Source organism: Oncorhynchus kisutch, linkage group LG29, assembly GCF_002021735.2.
Source record: "Oncorhynchus kisutch isolate 150728-3 linkage group LG29, Okis_V2, whole genome shotgun sequence".
Lineage (NCBI taxonomy): Eukaryota > Metazoa > Chordata > Actinopteri > Salmoniformes > Salmonidae > Oncorhynchus > Oncorhynchus kisutch.
This window is the reverse complement of record NC_034202.2, coordinates 29,086,018-29,106,934: the sequence shown is the minus strand read 5'-3', so window position 1 is coordinate 29,106,934 and position 20,917 is coordinate 29,086,018. Positions and strand designations below refer to the sequence as shown.

General features: G+C 44.3%; 1 protein-coding gene across 1 annotated transcript in view; it reads left to right on the top strand.

The window, feature by feature from the left end:
• Positions 1-20,917, top strand: part of LOC116358254 (neurexin-2) — a 69,338-nt gene that overhangs the window by 33,322 nt on the left and 15,099 nt on the right. The window contains exon 2 of the mRNA XM_031809067.1: positions 19,073-20,800. Coding sequence (XP_031664927.1) covers positions 20,080-20,800 — 721 coding nt within the window. The 5' untranslated portion in view covers positions 19,073-20,079. The remainder of the gene's footprint in view (positions 1-19,072; positions 20,801-20,917) is intronic.

Here is a 20,917-nt window from a genome sequence, read left to right as displayed (position 1 = left end):
AGTAATCTCTAATGCTTCTGATCTGGAGGACTCACTAAACAGAGACCATACCTAGTAATCTCTAATGCTTCTGATCTGGAGGACTCACTAAACAGAGACCATACCTAGTAATCTCTAATGCTTCTGATCTGGAGGACTCACTAAACAGAGACCATACCTAGTAATCTCTAATGCTTCTGATCTGGAGGACTCACTAAACAGAGAACATACCTAGTAATCTCTAATGCTTCTGATCTGGAGGACTCACTAAACAGAGAACATACCTAGTAATCTCTAATGCTTCTGATCTGGAGGACTCACTAAACAGAGAACATACCTAGTAATCTCTAATGCTTCTGATCTGGAGGACTCACTAAACAGAGAACATACCTAGTAATCTCTAATGCTTCTGATCTGGAGGACTCACTAAACAGAGAACATACCTAGTAATCTCTAATGCTTCTGATCTGGAGGACTCACTAAACAGAGAACATACCTAGTAATCTCTAATGCTTCTGATCTGGAGGACTCACTAAACAGAGAACATACCTAGTAATCTCTAATGCTTCTGATCTGGAGGACTCACTAAACACAAATGCTTTCTGATTTTTATTTTATTAACCTTTATTTTACCTTTATTTAACCAGGCAAGTCAGTTAAGAACAAATTCTTATTTTCAACGGCCTAGGAACAGTGGGTTAACTGCCTGTTCAGGGGCAGAATGACAGATTTGTACCTTGTCGGCTCTGGGATTTGAACTTGCAACCTTCCGATTAATAGTCCAATGCTCTAACCACTAGGCTACCCTGCCACCCCAGTGATATCTGAGTGTGCCCCTTGCTATCCATATATTTTTTTAAAACTAGCAAATCAACAAAAGTGTTCCTAATATTTGGTATTCTCAGTGTATAGTCGGGTGGTTGTGGCTGGGTTATTAGCAATTGCGGGTGAACAAATGGCTGACCCGCACACCACTAGCTGTCACCACCACAACACTCCAGACTCACAGGACCAACAACCTAAGCATATAGACTATGAAAACTAAAGTCTTACAACATTCTGTCTGCACTAGCTTTGGGGCATAATATAATTCAGGTCCTTCCAGCTAGCTGCTAGCCCATGTCCCAGAAGCCTCCTTTTCCACTTCAGTTTTGATAGAGGCTCGTTTTGCAGCTGTGTGATCCCTCTCTTACATGTGCAACGTCTCTATTAATTATGGCCCACACAGCTCCTCTGGGACACCTCATGGCTCTTGGTCTTTCCAATCAAGTGCCATTACTCAGTGTCACCATTTCTCCCTTTCCCTGTGCTAGTTCTACTGACACTGTATACTCTTTGTACTTGTCCCCCTGTGTGCATGTGCGTGTGTGTGTGTGTGTGTGTGTGTGTGCGCGTGTGCGTGCGTGCATGTTCAAGTTCTATTGTCGCATGCATATGTACAGTGAAATGCTTAACTTACAATCCACTCAACATTGCAGTAATAATACAAAATACTGTATATACAGTGCATTCGGGAAGTATTCAGACAAAAAAATTATAACGTTATAGCCTTATTCTTAAATGGATTAAATAAATAAAATACTCACCAATCTACACACCCCATAATGACAAAGCAAAAACAAAAATAACCAGACAGAAAAAAATTAAATAGAACATTTACCTAAGTATTCAGACCCTTTACTCAGTACTTTGTTGAAGCATCTTTGGCAGAAATTACAGCCTTGAGTCTTATTGGGTATGAAGCTTGTAGCTTGGACACCTGTATTTGGGGAGTTTCTCCAGGACATTCAGAAGCAACTCCTGCATTGTCTTGGCTGTGTGCTTAGTGTCGTTGTCCTTCTGGAAGGTGCCCCAGTCTGAGGTCCTTTCCTCCAGACGTGGTGCTTGGCATTCAGGACAAAGAGTTCAATCTTGGTTTCATCAGACCAGAGAATATTGTTGCTCATGGACTCAGTGTCTTTAGGTGCCTTTTGGCAAACTCCAAGCGGGCTGTCATATGCCTTTTACTGAGGAGCAGCTTCTGTCTGGCCACTCAACCATAAAGACCATAGGGTTCTTGGTCACCTCCCTGACCAAGGCCCTTCTCCACCGATTGCTCAGTTTGGTCGGGCAGCCAGCTCTAGGAAGAGTCTTGGTGGTTCCAACTTTCTTCCATTCAAGAATAATGGAGGCCAATGTGTTTTTGGGGACCTTCAATGCTGCAGACATTTTATGGTATCCTTCCCCAGATCTGTGCCTCGACACAATCCTGTCTTGGAGCTCTATGGACAATTCCTTCGACCTCAGGGCTTGGTTTTTGCTCTGACATGCACTGTCAACTATGGGACCTTATCAAGACAGGTGTCTGCCTTTCTAAATCATGTCCAATGAAGTTGTAGAAACATCTCAAGGATGACCAATGGAAACAGAATGCACCAGAGGTCATTTCGAGTCTCATAAAAAAAAGTGTCTGAATACTTATGTAAATAAAGTATTTTTTTAATAAATTTTTTATACATTTGCAAAAACATCTAAAAACCTGTTTTCGCTTTGTCATTATGAGGTATTGTGTGTAGACCGGTGAGGGGAAACATTATTTAATTCATTTTAGAATAAGCCTGTAACATAAAACAAATTGGAAAAAGGGAGGAGTCTGAATTCTTTCCGAATGCATACTGCTTTACTCATCTAATTAGTATATACTGTATTCTATTCTACTTTATTTTAGCCAATGTCACTCTGTCATTGTTTGTCCTAATATTTATATACAGTACCAGTCAAAAGTTTGGACACACCTACTCATTCAAGGTTTTATTTTTACTATTTTATAGCCACCCTTTGCCTTGATGACAGCTTTGTACACTCTTGGCATTCTCTCAACCAACTTCACCTGGAATGCTTTTACAACAGTCTTGAAGGAGTTTCCACATATGCTGAGCACTTGTTGGCTGATTTTCCATTACTCTGTGGTCCGACTCATCCCAAACCATCTCAATTGGGTTGAGGTCGGGTGATTGTGTAGGCAAGGTCATCTGATGCAGCACTCCATCACTCTCCTTCTTGGTCAAATAACCCTTACACAGCCTGGAGGTGTGTTGGGTCATTGTCCTGCTGTAAAACAAATGATAGTCCTACTAAGCGCAAACCAGATGGGATGGTGTATGGCTGCAGAATGCTGTGGTAGCCATGATGGTTAAGTGTGCCCTGAATTCTAAATAAATCACTGACAGTGTCACCAGCAAAGCACCCCCACACCATGAAACCTCCTCCTCCATGCATCATGGTGGGAACACACATGCGGAGATCATCTGTTCACCTACTCTGCATCTCACAAAGACACGGCAGTTGGAAACAAAAATCTCAAATTTGGACTCATCAGACCAATTAATTAATTGAAATGCATTCCAGGTGACTACCTGATGAAGCTGGTTGAGGGAATGCCAAGAGTGTGCAAAGCTGTCAAAGGGTGGCTACTTTGAAGAATCTCAAATATAAAATCTATTTTGATTTGTTTGACTTTTCTTTGATTACTTCATGATTCCGTTTGTGTTAGTTCATAGTTTTAAATGTCTTCACTATTATTCTACAATGAAAATATTAAAAATAAAGAAAAACCCTGGAATGAGTAGGTGTGTCCAAACTTTTAACTGGTGCTGTGTGTGTTTGTGTGTCTATGTGTGTGTGTATACAGTGCCTTGCGAAAGTATTCGGCCCCCTTGAACTTTGCGACCTTTTGCCACATTTCAGGCTTCAAACATAAAGATATAAAACTGTATTTTTTTGTGAAGAATCAACAACAAGTGGGACACAATCATGAAGTGGAACGACATTTATTGGATATTGGATAACTTTTTTAACAAATCAAAAACTGAAAAATTGGGCGTGCAAAATTATTCAGCCCCCTTAAGTTAATACTTTGTAGTGCCACCTTTTGCTGCGATTACAGCTGTAAGTCGCTTGGGGTATGTCTCTATCAGTTTGCACATCGAGAGACTGAATTTTTTTCCCATTCCTCCTTGCAAAACAGCTCGAGCTCAGTGAGGTTGGATGGAGAGCATTTGTGAACAGCAGTTTTCAGTTCTTTCCACAGATTCTCGATTGGATTCAGGTCTGGACTTTGACTTGGCCATTCTAACACCTGGATATGTTTATTTTTGAACCATTCCATTGTAGATTTTGCTTTATGTTTTGGATCATTGTGTTGTTGGAAGACAAATCTCCGTCCCAGTCTCAGGTCTTTTGCAGACTCCATAAGGTTTTCTTCCAGAATGGTCCTGTATTTGGCTCCATCCATCTTCCCATCAATATTAACCATCTTCCCTGTCCCTGCTGAAGAAAAGCAGGCCCAAACCATGATGCTGCCACCACCATGTTTGACAGTGGGGATGGTGTGTTCAGAGTGATGAGCTGTGTTGCTTTTACGCCAAACATAACGTTTTGCATTGTTGCCAAAAAGTTCAATTTTGGTTTCATCTGACCAGAGCACCTTCTTCCACATGTTTGGTGTGTCTCCCAGGTGGCTTGTGGCAAACTTTAAACGACACTTTTTATGGATATCTTTAAGAAATGGCTTTCTTCTTGCCACTCTTCCATAATGGCCAGATTTGTGCAATATACGACTGATTGTTGTCCTATGGACAGAGTCTCCCACCTCAGCTGTAGATCTCTGCAGTTCATCCAGAGTGATCATGGGCCTCTTGGCTGCATCTCTGATCAGTCTTCTCCTTGTATGAGCTGAAAGTTTAGAGGGACGGCCAGGTCTTGGTAGATTTGCAGTGGTCTGATACTCCTTCCATTTCAATATTATCGCTTGCACAGTGCTCCTTGGGATGTTTAAAGCTTGGGAAATCTTTTTGTATCCAAATCCGGCTTTAAACTTCTTCACAACAGTATCTCGGACCTGCCTGGTGTGTTCCTTGTTCTTCATGATGCTCTCTGCGCTTTTAACGGACCTCTGAGACTATCACAGTGCAGGTGCATTTATACGGAGACTTGATTACACACAGGTGGATTGTATTTATCATCATTAGTCATTTAGGTCAACATTGGATCATTCAGAGATCCTCACTGAACTTCTGGAGAGAGTTTGCTGCACTGAAAGTAAAGGGGCTGAATCATTTTGCACGCCCAATTTTTCAGTTTTTGATTTTTTTTAAAAGTATGAAATATCCAATAAATGTCGTTCCACTTCATGATTGTGTCCCACTTGTTGTTGATTCTTCACAAAAAAATACAGTTTTATATCTTTATGTTTGAAGCCTGAAATGTGGCAAAAGGTCGCAAAGTTCAAGGGGGCCGAATACTTTCGCAAGGCACTGTATATAATCATAAAGAAAACACTAATTAAGAAAGGAAGCTATATGACCAGTGTCAGTACCAAATTTTACAAGAAGCAGTGATACTGGAGTATTTGAGATAGATAGGTACATGTAGGCGGGATATTAGGTAAAAGTGACTGTTTGCAGAATGTATAATAATAATACAGTACTAATGGTAATATATACATGTAAACAGGAGTAATAGTGGACAGTAGCAGGATAAATAAATAGATACAGTACTAATGGTAATATAAACATGTTAACTGGAGTAATAGTGGACAGTAGCAGGATAAATAGATAGATACAGTACTAATGGTAATATAAACATGTTAACTGGAGTAATAGTGGACAGTAGCAGGATAGATACTAATGGCAATTAATAATCAATGAACATCAGTGTAATTGTTGTAATAAATCTAATAAATAATCATTTAGTGGCGTTGTGTGTGTCTGTGTGTGTGTGTGAGAGAGAGAGAGATTGTGTGGGTGCGCGTGGGCATATCCGTGCGCACATTTGCAAGTGAGACAGAAAATTCTTAAGGACTGTGTCGATGCATTCTGTGTGTACATTTGTTCAGTCTTTAATGATGTAGAAATATTGCCCTAAAATGGCTATCATTTCATTGGTTCTAGTAACATTGAGGTTTTATCTTGCTACTTACATACTGAAGTATGTATAGTCTCTGTAATATATCAACATATATTACAGATGCCTGGCACATAATAGCTGACCTTGGCTTTTTACCCACGAGACAGAGACGAAATGCCCTTTTGCTTGCTCTAATGCTGAGTATGACTCCCTAACCACTAATCTATTAACAGACCTCTCTTCACATTTGTTCCTCCCAACTACTGTATATATTACTGGGAGGTATTAACTACTGTATATATTACTGGGAGGTATTAACTACTGTATATATTATCTGGGAGGTATCAACTACTGTATATATTATCTGGGAGGTATTAACTACTGTATATATTATCTGGGAGGTATTAACTACTGTATATATTACTGGGAGGTATTAACTACTGTATATATATTACTGGGAGGTATTAACTACTGTATATATTACTGGGAGGTATTAACTACTGTATATATTACTGGGAGGTATTAACTACTGTATATATTACTGGGCGGTATTAACTACTGTATATATTACTGGGAGGTATTAACTACTGTATATATTACTGGGAGGTATTAACTACTGTATATATTACTGGGAGGTATTAACTACTGTATTTATTACTGGGAGGTATTAACTACTGTATATATTACTGGGAGGTATTAACTACTGTATATATTACAGTAGTACTGTATTACAGTAGTAGTGTATATATTACTGGGAGGTATCAACTACGTATATATTACTGGGAGGTATTAACTACTGTATATATTACTGGGAGGTATCAACTACTGTATATATTACTGGGAGGTATCAACTACTGTATATATTACTGGGAGGTATCAACTACTGTATATATTATCTGGGAGGTATCAACTACTGTATATATTACTGGGAGGTATCAACTACTTTATATATTACTGGGAGGTATTAACTACTGTATATATTATCTGGGAGGTATCAACTACTGTATATATTATCTGGGAGGTATCAACTACTGTATATATTACTGGGAGGTATCAACTACTGTATATATTACTGGGAGGTATCAACTACTGTATATATTACTGGGAGACATGAATTGCAAAATGACAATGATGAACTCTGTTATACAATACTGTCCATTCCTCTAAAGTGCTATACCATGATGAATCTTTGTTTTGTCTTTTATTTTCTGGTGTGTGTATGTGTGTGTGGCAGGCATTCCATTCCACTGTGTGGGTGCATCTCCTCCCTCTCTCTCTCTCTCTCTCTCTCTCTCTGGCAGGCTCAATGGAGGTACTCCCCAGGGCCCCCTCCACCCCTGCCTACCTCTTTCATCTCTCTGGCCTGGGGGCCCATCCACCTCCGCTGTGCCCAGAGAGAGGCAGAGCGAGGTGCAGAGAGACACAGAGGGAATACACATCATAGAAGGAGAGGTTGCTGCAGTGCACAGGGCTGACAGAGGCTAGGTCAGGTGGCCTGCAGCTCCACAGACAGGTGGAAGGAAACTAACTCAATCTTTTTGAATCTCTCCGGAGAGGCCAGGATGACTGAGTCCAGGTGAAAGGTGACCATAGGTTAGTTACTGGGGCTGGTATATTATGATTGGTGAGGTCTTCTGTAGATAGACCTCAAAGTGGGCCTCTTGATGTTGGCATACGTTATACACTGAGTGTACAAAACATTAGGAACACCTGCTCTTTCCATGACATAGACCAACCAGTTGAATCCTGGTGAAAGCTATGATCCGATATTGATGTCACTTGTTAAATCCACTTCAATCAGTGTAGATGAAGGGGAGGAAACAGGTTAAAGAAAGATTCATAATCCCCAAGACAATTGAGACATGGATTGTGTATGTGTGCCATTCATAGGGTGAATGGGCAAGACCAAATATTTAAGTACCTTTGAACGGGGTATGGTAGTAGGTGCCAGATGGACCGGTTTGTGTCAAGAACTGCAGTGCTGCAAGGTTTTTCACACTCAGCAGTTTCCTGTGTGTGTCGAAAATGGTCCACCACCCCAATGACATCCAGCCAACTTGACAAAACTGTGGGAAGCGTTGGGGTCAACATGGGCCAGCATCCCTGTGGAACGCTTTCGACCCCAAAGAATTGAGGCTGTTCTGAGGGCAAAAGAAGGCTGTGGTGGTGCTCTATTGTGACTGGCTGTGACACAGGAAGAAGGCTGTGGTGGTGCTCTATTGTGACTGGCTGTGACACAGGAAGAAGGCTGTGGTGGTGCTCTATTGTGACTGACTGTGACACAGGAAGAAGGCTGTGGTGGTGCTCTATTGTGACTGGCTGTGACACAGGAAGAAGGCTGTGGTGGTGCTCTAATGTGACTGGCTGTGACACAGGAAGAAGGCTGTGGTGGTGCTCTATTGTGACTGGCTGTGATACAGGAAGAAGGCTGTGGTGGTGCTCTATTGTGACTGGCTGTGACACAGGAAGAAGGCTGTGGTGGTGCTCTATTGTGACTGGCTGTGACACAGGAAGAAGGCTGTGGTGGTGCTCTAATGTGACTGCCAAGGCAGCAGCTACTCTTCCTGGGGTCTGAACACATTATTAAGGCACTTATATATATATATATATATGTATACCTTTATTTAACTAGGCAAGTCAGTTATTAAGAACAAATTCTTATTTTCAATGAGGGCCTAGTGGGTTAGTGGCCTAGTGGGTTAAATGCCTGTTCAGGGGCAGAATGACAGATTTGTACCTTGTCAGCTCGGGGATTTGAACTTGCAACCTTCCGGTTCATTCTAAAATGGATAAGGTTATGAAATAAGTATTCAGACCCTTTATTAAGTACTTTGGTGAAGCACCTTTGGCAGCGATTACAGCCTCGAGTCTTCCTGGGTATGACGCTACAAGCTTGGCACACCTGTATTTGGGGAGTTTCTCCCATTTTTCTCTGCAGATCCTCTCAAACTCTGTCAGGTTGAATGGTAAGCGTTGCTGCACAGCTATTTTCAGGTCTCTCCAGAGATGTTCGATCAGGTTCAGGTCCGGAGTGTGGCTGGGCCACTCAAGGATATTCAGAGACTTGAACCAAAGCCACTCCTGCATTGTCTTGGCTGTGTGCTTAGGGTCATTGTCCTGTTGGAAGGTGAACCTTTGCCCCAGTCTGAGGTCCTGAGTGCTCTGGAGCAGGTTTTCATCAAGGATCTCTCTGTACTTTGCTCCATTCATCTTTCCCTCAATCCTGACTAGTCTCACAGTCCCTGCCGCTGAATACCATCCCCACAGCATGATGCTGCTACCACCATGCTTCACCGTAGGGATGGTGCCAGGTTTCCTCCAAACATGACGCTTGGCATTCAGGCCTAAGAGTTCAATCTTGGTTTCTTTAGCTGCCTTTTGGCAAACTCCAAGCGGGCTGTCATGTGCCTTTTCTGAGGAGAGGCTTCCATCTGGCCACACTACCATAACGGCCTGATTGGTGGAGTGCTGCAGAGATGGTTGTCCTTCTGGAAGGTTCTCCCATCTCCACAGAGGAACTCTGGAGCTCTGTTAGAGTGACCATAGGGTTCTTGGTCACCTCCCTGACCAAGGCCCTTCTCCCCCGATTGCTCAGTTTGGCCGGGCGGCCAGCTCTAGGAAGAGTCTTGGTGTTTCCAAACTTCTTCCATTTAAGAATGATGGAGGCCACTGTGTTCTTGGACGTTCAATGCTGCAGACGTTTTATGGTACACTTCCCCAGATCTGTGCGTCGACACAATCCTGTCTCGGAGCTCTACGGCCAATTCCTTGGGACCTTATATAGACAGGTGTGTGCCTTTCCAAATAATGTCCAATCAATTGAATTTACCACAGGTGGACTCCAATCAAGTTGTAGAAACATCTTAAGGATGATCAATGGAAACAGGATGCACCTGAGCTCAATTTTGAGTCTCATAGCAAAGGGTCTAAATACTTATGTAAAAAAGCAATTTATTTTTTAAAATTTGTAATACATTTACAAACATTTCTGAAAACCTGTTTTCGCTTTGTCATTATTGGGTATTGTGTATAGTTTGATGACATTTTTTATTTAATGCATTTTTGAGTACCATAACAACGTCTGGAAAAAGGGAAGACGTCTGAATATCATCAATCCAAGGGGATTAAACCGTTTTTACAGTCATTTTCTTAATTGGTTCATGCTTATTAGTAACTGTAATAATTTTTATAAATGTATCAATTGCAGTGTCTGGTTGCTCCTTATTACATACCACAGACAAGCAAATATTCTTTACATCATCAACATAGGAATCATTGCAAAACGTATTGTATGACCTCTTATACACTATATTAGCCCCAGCCTTTGGAACTTATGGCTACTATAGTGTGATGGATACTGCTTTAAAGCACATTTCAGCAGCATAGGTAAAGATGTGATCAATACATGTTGATGATTTCATTCCTGTGCTGTTTGTAACTACCCTGGTAGATTGACTGATAACCTGAACCAGGTTGCAGGCACTGGTTACAGTTTGAAGCTTTTTCTTGAGCTTTGTGAAAACCCAGTCAATATTAAAATTACCATAAAAATATACATCTCTGTTGATATCAAATACATTATCAAGCATTTCACACACATTATCCAGATACAGACTTAGTGGTCTATAGCAGATTCCCACAGGAATGGGCTTTAGGTGAGACAGATGAACCTGTAGCCATATTACTTCAACAGAATTTAACATGAGATGCATCTCTAAGCAGGAATGTGGTTCTGAAAATAGACCCCAACACCGCCCACATTGGCATTTCTGTCTTTTCTGTAGATGTTATAACCATGTATTGCTACCACTGTATCATCAAAGGTATTATCTAAGTGAGTTTCAGAGATTGTCAAAATATGATTGTCATCTGTTACTAAAAAGTTATTGATTTCATGAACTTTGTTTTTTTAGGCTACATATGTTAATGTAGGCTATTTTTAGTACTTTCTGGGAGTCTTGATAGTTTTTATTGGTTTAAAGGGAAACTTATCAGTAGTAGACAGGACAATGTTATTTATGTTTGAGCTGTTAGTGAAGGGTGAGCTGCATACAGTGGACTTCCTACTAGGGCACACTGCCTCAGTGCTAACAGTATAACTCTGGTTCATCGGGACATGATTACTGAATACAACCGCTGTAGGATCAACAGAGGCATTCAGGGCATAAATTAAGTTACTTACATTGTGTCTGCTAACACCCCTGGGACAATGTACATTTGCAGCAGCACCCCGAGAACTCAGCGACACAATGGTAGGGAAATATCTGAGCTGTAGTGGTGCTTGAATGTGACTGGCTGTGACACCGGAAGAATGCTGTAGTGGTGCTCTAATGTGAATGGCTGTGACACAGATGCCATAATGAGTTAGTGCAGAGCCAGGGACTTGTGGAGCAGGTTTGGAAGTGTGTTCACAGCTGAGTCCTCTGGGCCAACACTGACTGTCTTCAAGAGTTATGGATATTTTTAACTCTGAGATGTACATTATTTTGATTAGGTCTGTGGAAGGCTGCTGGATATGTATTAGCCATGGATAATATCCTGATTTTAATGGGCATATCTGTTATCTAAATAAGAGTGAATGTTATTCTTGGAGATAAAACAATGTCAAGTACTGCTGTAAAATAGGATTTGGCCACTACTAGCTTTTTCATCAAAGCTGCCTGTTTGAGTTCCCAGAAGTTGCAGGCCAGTGGTAGGAGATCCTCCTTGCAATGTGTATAACACATGTGAGCATTTGGAAGATCTCATCTGTAAATCATATGCTCTGCCCTTCCTGGTGGAATAACCCCTCATCCCCTCCTCCACAGACTACACAGCCCCTCATTCCCTCCTCCACAGACTACACTGCCCTTCATCCCCTCCTCCACAGACTACACTGCCCTTCATCCCCTCCTCCACAGACTACACTGCCCCTCATCCCCTCCTCCACAGACCACACTGCCCCTCACCACCTCCTCCACACACTACACTGCCCCTCATCTTCTCCTCCCCTCACTACACTGCCCTTCATCCCCTCCTCCACAGACCACACTGCCCCTCACCACCTCCCCCACACACTACACTGCCCCTCATCTTCTCCTCCCCTCACTACACTGCCCCTCATCCCCTCCTCCACAGACTACACAGCCCCTCATCCCCTCCTCCACAGACTACACTGCCCTTCATCCCCTCCTCCACACAGTACACTGCCCTTCATCCCCTCCTCCACAGACTACACAGCCCCTCATCCCCTCCTCCACACACTACACTGCCCTTCATCCCCTCCTCCACAGACCACACTGCCCCTCACCACCTCCTCCACACACTACACTGCCCCTCATCCCCTCCTCCACAGACCACACTGCCCCTCACCACCTCCTCCACACACTACACTGCCCCTCATCTTCTCCTCCACACACTACACTGCCCCTCATCTTCTCCTCCACTCACTACACTGCCGCTCATCCCCTCCTCCCCTCACTACACTGCCCCTCATCCCATCCTCCACAGACCACACTGCCCCTCATCCCCTCCTCCACAGACCACACTGCCCCTCATCCCCTCCTCCGCACACTACACTGCCCTTCATCCCCTCCTCCACAGACCACACTGCCCCTCATCCCCTCCTCCACACACTACACTGCCCCTCATCTTCTCCTCCACAGACTACACTGCCTCTCATCCGTTCCTCCACAGACTACACTGCCCCTCATCCCCTCCTCCACAGACTACACTGCCCCTCATCCCCTCCTCCACTCACTACACTGCCCCTCATCCCCTCCTCCCCTCACTACACTGCCCCTCATCCCCTCCTCCACAGACCACACTGCCCCTCATCCCCTCCTCCACAGACCACACTGCCCCTCACCCCCTCCTCCACACACTACACTGCCTCTCATCTCCTCCTCCATACGTTTACACTGCCCCTCACCCCCTCCTCCATACGTTTACACTGCCCCTCATCTCCTCCTCCATACGTTTACACTGCCCCTCATCTCCTCCTCCATACGTTTACACTGCCCCTCATCTCCTCCTCCATACGTTTACACTGCCCCTCATCCCCTCCTCCACAGACCACACTGCCCCTCACCACCTCCTCCACACACTACACTGCCCCTCATCTTCTCCTCCACACACTACACTGCCCCTCATCTTCTCCTCCACTCACTACACTGCCGCTCATCCCCTCCTCCCCTCACTACACTGCCCCTCATCCCCTCCTCCACAGACCACACTGCCCCTCATCCCCTCCTCCACAGACCACACTGCCCCTCATCCCCTCCTCCGCACACTACACTGCCCTTCATCCCCTCCTCCACAGACCACACTGCCCCTCATCCCCTCCTCCACACACTACACTGCCCCTCATCTTCTCCTCCACAGACTACACTGCCTCTCATCCGTTCCTCCACAGACTACACTGCCCCTCATCCCCTCCTCCACAGACTACACTGCCCCTCATCCCCTCCTCCACTCACTACACTGCCCCTCATCCCCTCCTCCCCTCACTACACTGCCCCTCATCCCCTCCTCCACAGACCACACTGCCCCTCATCCCCTCCTCCACAGACCACACTGCCCCTCACCCCCTCCTCCACACACTACACTGCCTCTCATCTCCTCCTCCATACGTTTACACTGCCCCTCACCCCCTCCTCCATACGTTTACACTGCCCCTCATCTCCTCCTCCATACGTTTACACTGCCCCTCATCTCCTCCTCCATACGTTTACACTGCCCCTCACCTCCTCCTCCATACGTTTACACTGCCCCTCACCCCCTCCTCCATACGTTTACACTGCCCCTCATCCCCTCCTCCATACGTTTACACTGCCCCTCATCTCCTCCTCCATACGTTTACACTGCCCCTCATCCCCTCCTCCATACGTTTACACTGCCCCTCATCTCCTCCTCCATACGTTTACACTGCCCCTCATCCCCTCCTCCATACATTTACACTGCCCCTCATCCCCTCCTCCATACGTTTACACTGCTCCTCATCCCCTCCTCCATACGTTTACACTGCCCCTCATCCCCTCCTCCATACGTTTACACTGCCCCTCATCTCCTCCTCCATATGTTTACACTGCCCCTCATCCCCTCCTCCATACGTTTACACTGCCCCTCATCCCCTCCTCCATACGTTTACACTGCCCCTCATCTCCTCCTCCACACATTTACACTGCCCCTCATCTCCTCCTCCATATACGTTTACACTGCCCCTCATCCCCTCCTCCATACGTTTACACTGCCCCTCATCTCCTCCTCCATATGTTTACACTGCCCCTCATCCCCTCCTCCATACGTTTACACTGCCCCTCATCTCCTCCTCCATATGTTTACACTGCCCCTCATCCCCTCCTCCATACGTTTACACTGCCCCTCATCTCCTCCTCCATACGTTTACACTGCCCCTCATCTCCTCCTCCATACGTTTACACTGCCCCTCATCTCCTCCTCCATACGTTTACACTGCCCCTCATCCCCTCCTCCACACACTACACTGCCTCTCATCTCCTCCTCCATACGTTTACACTGCCCCTCATCCCCTCCTCCACACACTACACTGCCTCTCATCTCCTCCTCCATACACTTCAACAAATAAAATCAAGACATAAGCCTTAATCTTTCTCCATTTGAGCTGTGAAACCCCCAGGCTGCCTCTGAAATGGCACCCTATTCCCCATATAATGAACTATGCCATTTCAGAAGCAGCCCTGGTTCCCCACCATCACCCAGCCTCCTGTATGTTCAGTGAGTTAGTGAGCCCTGATGCAACACTGGAGTCAGAGGTAATGTTCAGAAGTGAAGGGCAGGGGAGAGGGCTGCTCTGTACCTGCATCGCACCACTCTGACACATCTGAGAGGATAGCTGCCCTTTCCTCCCAACACAGCCACAGTCCGAGTGAGGGAGAGGGAGAAAAATATTATTCACTGTATTCCGACTGTATTCAGACACATAGAGTGGGTGGGCAGGACAATGGTTTGTCTTTGTGTTCCTGCTAGTTCATTTAACATTCCCTAGCACAAAAGGTTGTTTGTAATTTTATAATTGTTGGTGTTCTAAATGCCACTCGTAAATGTAGTTAAGTCTGGTCTCTGGTGTCTGATAGATCATTTGCATTAGTGATGCATTGTTATCCAGCCTGTCGTCGCACCTCACCTCTCAGAGACAGAGAATTATCCAGCTCAAAGCCGGTCTGGAGAGGGTCTTCGCTGGACTGTAAACAGAACTGGTTGGGCTCATTACTCTCCGCTGTTTTCTCCACACATATCTTTCTGCCCTCTAAGCCTCAGCTTCATCCCTGTTGTCTCGCTAGGAGGAGAGATGTTTGATGGTGCTGTGCTTCGTGCTTGGTCTGACCTGGAGCCTTCTGTGTGGAGATACCTCAGGCTAGCAACAAGTAAATATCCTTTTATATCCATAACATAACAAATGCAAAGGATTGTTGATGTGTTGGTTTCAGTCCTTCTGCTGTGACCCCTATCTGCACTCTATATATTCAGTGTCTTTGATTCTGCAATCGAATTGTATCAATGACCCCTGTTTTTGATTCGAGTGTGTTACCAAGTTATTTGTAGATAAATAAACTGAGGCGGTCACAAGGCCTTTTCTTTTTTCAAGTGACGATTCAACATGCAAGGGTCCTGGGCTGTTTCATTATCCTCAAGAGCTGTGAGATTTGTGTTCCGCAGGACATAATGCCTCCACCCAAACTGGCCACAGCAATTCAGCAGGTAATCCAAAGGCAATTAGGCTTCTTTGATTCTACAGTTGCTTTCCTGGAGGCAGACATACACTGATTTGTCTGAAAAGACATGCAGTCTTTAGCACTTTCTGGTTTGGTTGATGAGAGAGGTGAATAGAACTGTTTTTAATCAAGATGATTAGATAGAGCGGTGAGGGGAACTTGGAACTACAGCATCACGCTGGCTTATTGACTATAATTGTGTTCATTGAAAGTGGGTATTTTTTAATTATATTAAAAGGAGCAATCTGCAGTTGCTACATCCATTGTTGCACTTAGAAATGATTGATATGTCCCCATTGATTCATGAAAAATATAGTGTATAAATGCCTCATGAGCTTAGTTCAACTGCCGTACCCTATCAGAACCCCAAATATAGTTGTTTGTATGTTTGTAAACAAAGTAAATGTAAACAAACACTAAATAGCTTCAAAACATGGTTAACTTTACATTTCATATTATGGATGGTGAGTCATATTTCTATGAACTTGAGAGTGTTTGCATTGGTCGAGCCCCAACCTTTAGCTTTTTACTGAAGTAATAGGGACAGGGAAAACAGTTTGTTATTGTGTGTACTGTATTCGTCATTTTGGTGCATACATGAAAGAGGAATGTTTCACCTTCCTCTTATATCTATTTTTATCTATCTATTAGCAGATAACTGACGGGACTTGACTGTTATTCTCATTTATGCAAGAGAATTGCTGTTGGAATTTACATTCAAGGGCACAGAAGCACTGGAAAGTGACAACAGCAGGGCCATCCTGATGAAGCTAATCTGAGAGCACTGTACATTTGAGACTTTCTCCCTTATGTCACCCAGTGTTTCTGACGTTTGAGAAAAGTTACAGCACACAATGGTAATCTTGCTAAAAATACATTTCATATTTGATTAGATGCACCAAAATGAACACAGCAATCTGCTCTCTCTCCCCTCTCTCGCTGTCTCTCTCTCTTGTCTCTCTCTCTGTCTCTCTCTCTCTCTCTCTCTCTGTCTCTCTCTCTGTCTCTCTCTCTGTCCTCTCTCTTCTGTCTGTTCCTGTCTCTCTCTCCTCCCCTCTCTCGCTGTCTCTCTCGTATATCGCTCTTTATCCTCTCAATCAACATACTATCCATAGTGATATCAACGAAGCTTCCACCCGATTGATGTGATCGATAGGCAACCTTCCTCCCGTGCCTCTCGGGTTATCTCTGTGTCTGCCAGGGACTAATAAATAATGCATTGAACAATAGTCTCTCTCTCTGTCTCTATCATGTATACTCTCTCTGTCTTCTCTGTCTTTCTCTCTCTGTCTCTATCTAACTGTATCTCTCTCTGTGTATTTATTTCTCTCTGCTCTGTTTCTATATCTTTCTCTCTATCCTGTCTTCTCTCTTGCTTCTCTCTCTCTATCTCTCTCTATCTCTGTCTATCTCTCTGTCTCTCTCTGTCTCTCTCTTGTCTCTCTCTCTGTCTCTCTCTCTGTCTCTCTATTGTTCTCTCTCTCTGTCTCTGTCTCTCTCTCTCTTCTCTCTCTCTCTCTGTATCTCTCTCATGTCTATCTCTCTCTCTCTCTCTCTCTGTCTCTCTCTCTGTCTCTCTCTCTCTATATCTCTCTCTCTCTCTATGTCTCTCTCTCTCTCTCTGTCTCTCCTCTCTGTCTCTCTTCTCTGCTCTGTCTCTCTCTCTCTGTCTCTCTATCTCTCTCTGTGTATCTCTCTGTCTCTCTCTTTGTTATCTCTCTCTTTTTGTCTCTCTTTCTGTTCTTCTGTCTCTGTCTTTCTCTGTCTCTCTCTCTCTGTCTCTCTCTCTGTCTCTCTCTCTGTCTACTCTCTGTCTCTCTGTCTATCTCTCTCTCTCTCTCTCTCTGTCTCTCCTCTCTCTCTATCTCTCTCTCTCTCTCTTCGTCTCTCTCTCTCTCTCTATTCTCTCTCTCTCTTCTCTCTCTCTCTCTCTGTCTCTCTCTCTCTCTCTCGTGTCTCTCTCTCTGTCTCTCTCTCTGTTCTCTCTCTCTGTCTCTCTCTCTGTCTCCTCTCTGTCTCTCTCTCTGTCTCTCTGTCTCTCTCTCTCTCTCTGTCTCTCTCTCTGTCTCTCTCTCTGTCTCTCTCTCTGTCTCTCTCTGTTCTCTCTCTCTGTCTTCTGTCTCTCTCTCTCTCTCTCTCTGTCTCTCTCTCTCTCTCTCTCTCTCTCTGTCTCTCTCTCTGTCTCTCTCTCTCTCCTCTCTGTCTCTCTCTCTGTCTTCTCTCTCTTCTCTGTCTCTCTCTCTGTCTCTCTCTCTGTCTCTCTCTGTCTCTCTCTCTTCTCTCTCTCTGTCTCTCTCTCTGTCTCCTCTCTCTCTCTCTGGTCTTCTCTCTCTCTTCTCGTCTCTGTCTCTCTCCTGTCTCTCTCTCTCTCTCTCTCTCTCTGTCTTCTCCCGTCTCTCTGTCTCTCTGTCTCTCTCTCTCTCTCTCTCTCTCTCTGTCTCTCTCCCTCTCTCTCTCTCTCTGTCTCTCTCTCTCTCTCTCTCTCTCTCTTTAATGTCATTCTTTAATTATTTGATTTACATAGCTTCAGAACATAAAAAACATACATTCATATAATAACATGAGTTATTATATACTCAACAAAAATATAAATGCAAAATGCAACAATTTCAAAGATTTTACTGAGTTACAGTTCATATGAGGAAATCAGTCAATTTAAATAAATTCATTAGGTCCTAATCTATGGTTTTCACATGACTGGGAATACAGATATGGATCTGTTGGTCACAGATACCTTAAAAAATGGGCCTCACAATGGGGCCTGTCCATTCAAATTGCCATAGATAAAATGCAATTGTGTACATTGTCCATAGCGTATGCCTGCTCATGCCATAACCCCACCACCACCTTGTGACACTGTGTTCACAACAGTGACATCAGGAAACCGCTAGCCCACATGACGCCATACACGTGGTCTGCGGTTCTGAGGCCGGTTGGAAGTACTGCCAAATTTTCTAGGTGGTTTATGGTAGAGAAATGAACATTCAATTATCCCTCAACAGCTCTGGTGGACATTCCTGCCATGCCAATTGCACACTTCCTCAAACTTGCACCATCTGTGGCATTGTGTTGTGTGACAAAAATGCTAATTTTGGTGGCCTTTTAATGTCCCCAGCACAAGGTGCACCTGTGTGATGATCATGCTGTTTAATCAGCTTCTTGATATGCCACACCTGTTACTGAGAAATGCTCAGTAACAGAGATGTAAACAAATTTGTGCACAAAATTTCAGAGAAATCTGCTTTTTATGCGTGTGGAACATTTCTGGGATCTTTTATTTCAGCTCATGAAACATGGGACCAACATTTTACATGTTGGGTTTATATTGTATTATGTTATGCCATTATTTTGGTTATATGATTATGCAACTTCAGTAGATTAGAAAGCTCCAGCGGCAGGAGTTTTAATATGATGCTACGCTGTCAATTATCTTTTATTTCTCTCCAAATAACATAGTCTTCTTGTGTGTGTTCCAGAGCAATGGGACACTGAGGAAGATGGCGCTTGCACCTGTTTCTGCTTGGCTCTGTGCCTAGCTAACCCCTGGAGACTGGACTGGACTGGACTGCAGCTGGAAGGAGGCCAGGATATTTGGTTTATGAGGGAGGGGAAGAGGAACAGAGAACCTTGAATTAGTTTTCTATTTTTTCTGACCCAACTACCACACTTCAACATTCTGCAACAATCACCACTTCACTTGGTTTTGTAAATGTACTAGTTCCTAGACTCCTAGACGTATGTTCTAGGTCCTAGATTCCTAAACCTAGGCTATATGCTAGTTCCTAGATTCCTAAACCTAGGCTATATGCTAGTTCCAAAATTCCTAAGTGTAGGCTACAGTATGTGCTAGTTCCTAGATTCTTAAATGTTTAGTGCTAGTACCTAGATTCTTAAATGTTTAGTGCTAGTTCCTAGATTCTTAAATGTTTAGTGCTAGTTCCTAGATTCTTAAATGTTTAGTGCTAGTTCCTAGATTCTTAAATGTTTAGTGCTAGTTCCTAGATTCTTAAATGTTTAGTGCTAGTTCCTAGATTCTTAAATGTTTAGTGCTAGTTCCTCGATGTTTAGTGCTAGTTCCTCGATTCTTAAATGTTTAGTGCTAGTTCCTAGATTCTTAAATGTTTAGTGCTAGTTCCTCGATTCTTAAATGTTTAGTGCTAGTTCCTAGATTCTTAAATGTTTAGTGCTAGTTCCTAGATTCCAAACCATATGGATTCTATGATATCACCAGAACGTTATTGTAGCCGCTTCTCTGGATAACAGGTGACACAATTCCCAATTTTTCCACTCAATGGAGAGGCTAAGAAGAGAATCAGGATAGAGAGGCAAAGCTAAAGAGAAGAATTTGAATCATATTATTGCTGTACCCTTTAGGGAAAACACAACAACAGTGTAGACTGGAGATCATTTCGGCCTCTCTCCCAGCGGTAGTGGATTAAAAGCAACGAGACCTAGTTCGAGGGATTAGGGTCAGAAGTGGAAGATGATAAGCAGACAGGGGAGGTGTGAAGTTCGGGCCGTGTGGCCCCTGCTATTGACTGGGCTGCTGTTGACAGTCATGGCCACGGCCTTGGAGTACGAGGGAGTCCCTGGTCAGTGGGCACGGTACGGCCACTGGGAAGCCAAGGCCACAGGCCAGCTGAGCTTCGCTCTGAAGACCAACATCAGCAAGGCCATGGTGCTCTACCAGGACGACGGAGGGAACTGTGACTTCCTGGAGCTTCTGATCGCAGACGGCCGGCTGCATCTTCGCTTCACCATCCACTGTGCAGAGCCGGCCTCCCTGCACACGGAGACTCGTGTCAACGACCAGCGCTGGCACCGCGTGCTGCTCACCCGTAACTACCGAGAGACCAGCCTGGTGGTGGACAACGAGGACAAGGTGGCCGAGGTCAAGTCCAAGAGGAGTGAAATGGTGGTGGCCAGCGACCTTTACGTAGGCGGCATTTCTCCAGATGTTCGCCTATCTGCCCTCACGTCCAGCACCGTCAAATACGAGCCACCCTTCCAGGGCCTGATCACCAACCTAAAGCTGGGGGAGACCCTCCCCGTGCTCCTGGATGGCCAGGGTGTTCAGAATGATTTGGAATACCTGTGCATTAAACAGAACCCCTGCAGCAACAGAGGCCTCTGCTCCATCCACCAGGGAGAGGTCCTCTGTGACTGCACCGACACTGGATACAAGGGAAATTACTGCCATGAAGGTGAGCCAAATACAAAATGAGCTGAATGAGTTTTTGGAAAGGGCCTGTTTTTCCATTTGAATGCCTTAGCAGTAAAACTGATTGCTTTGTGAAGTTAAATGATGGTTTTTGAGGGAT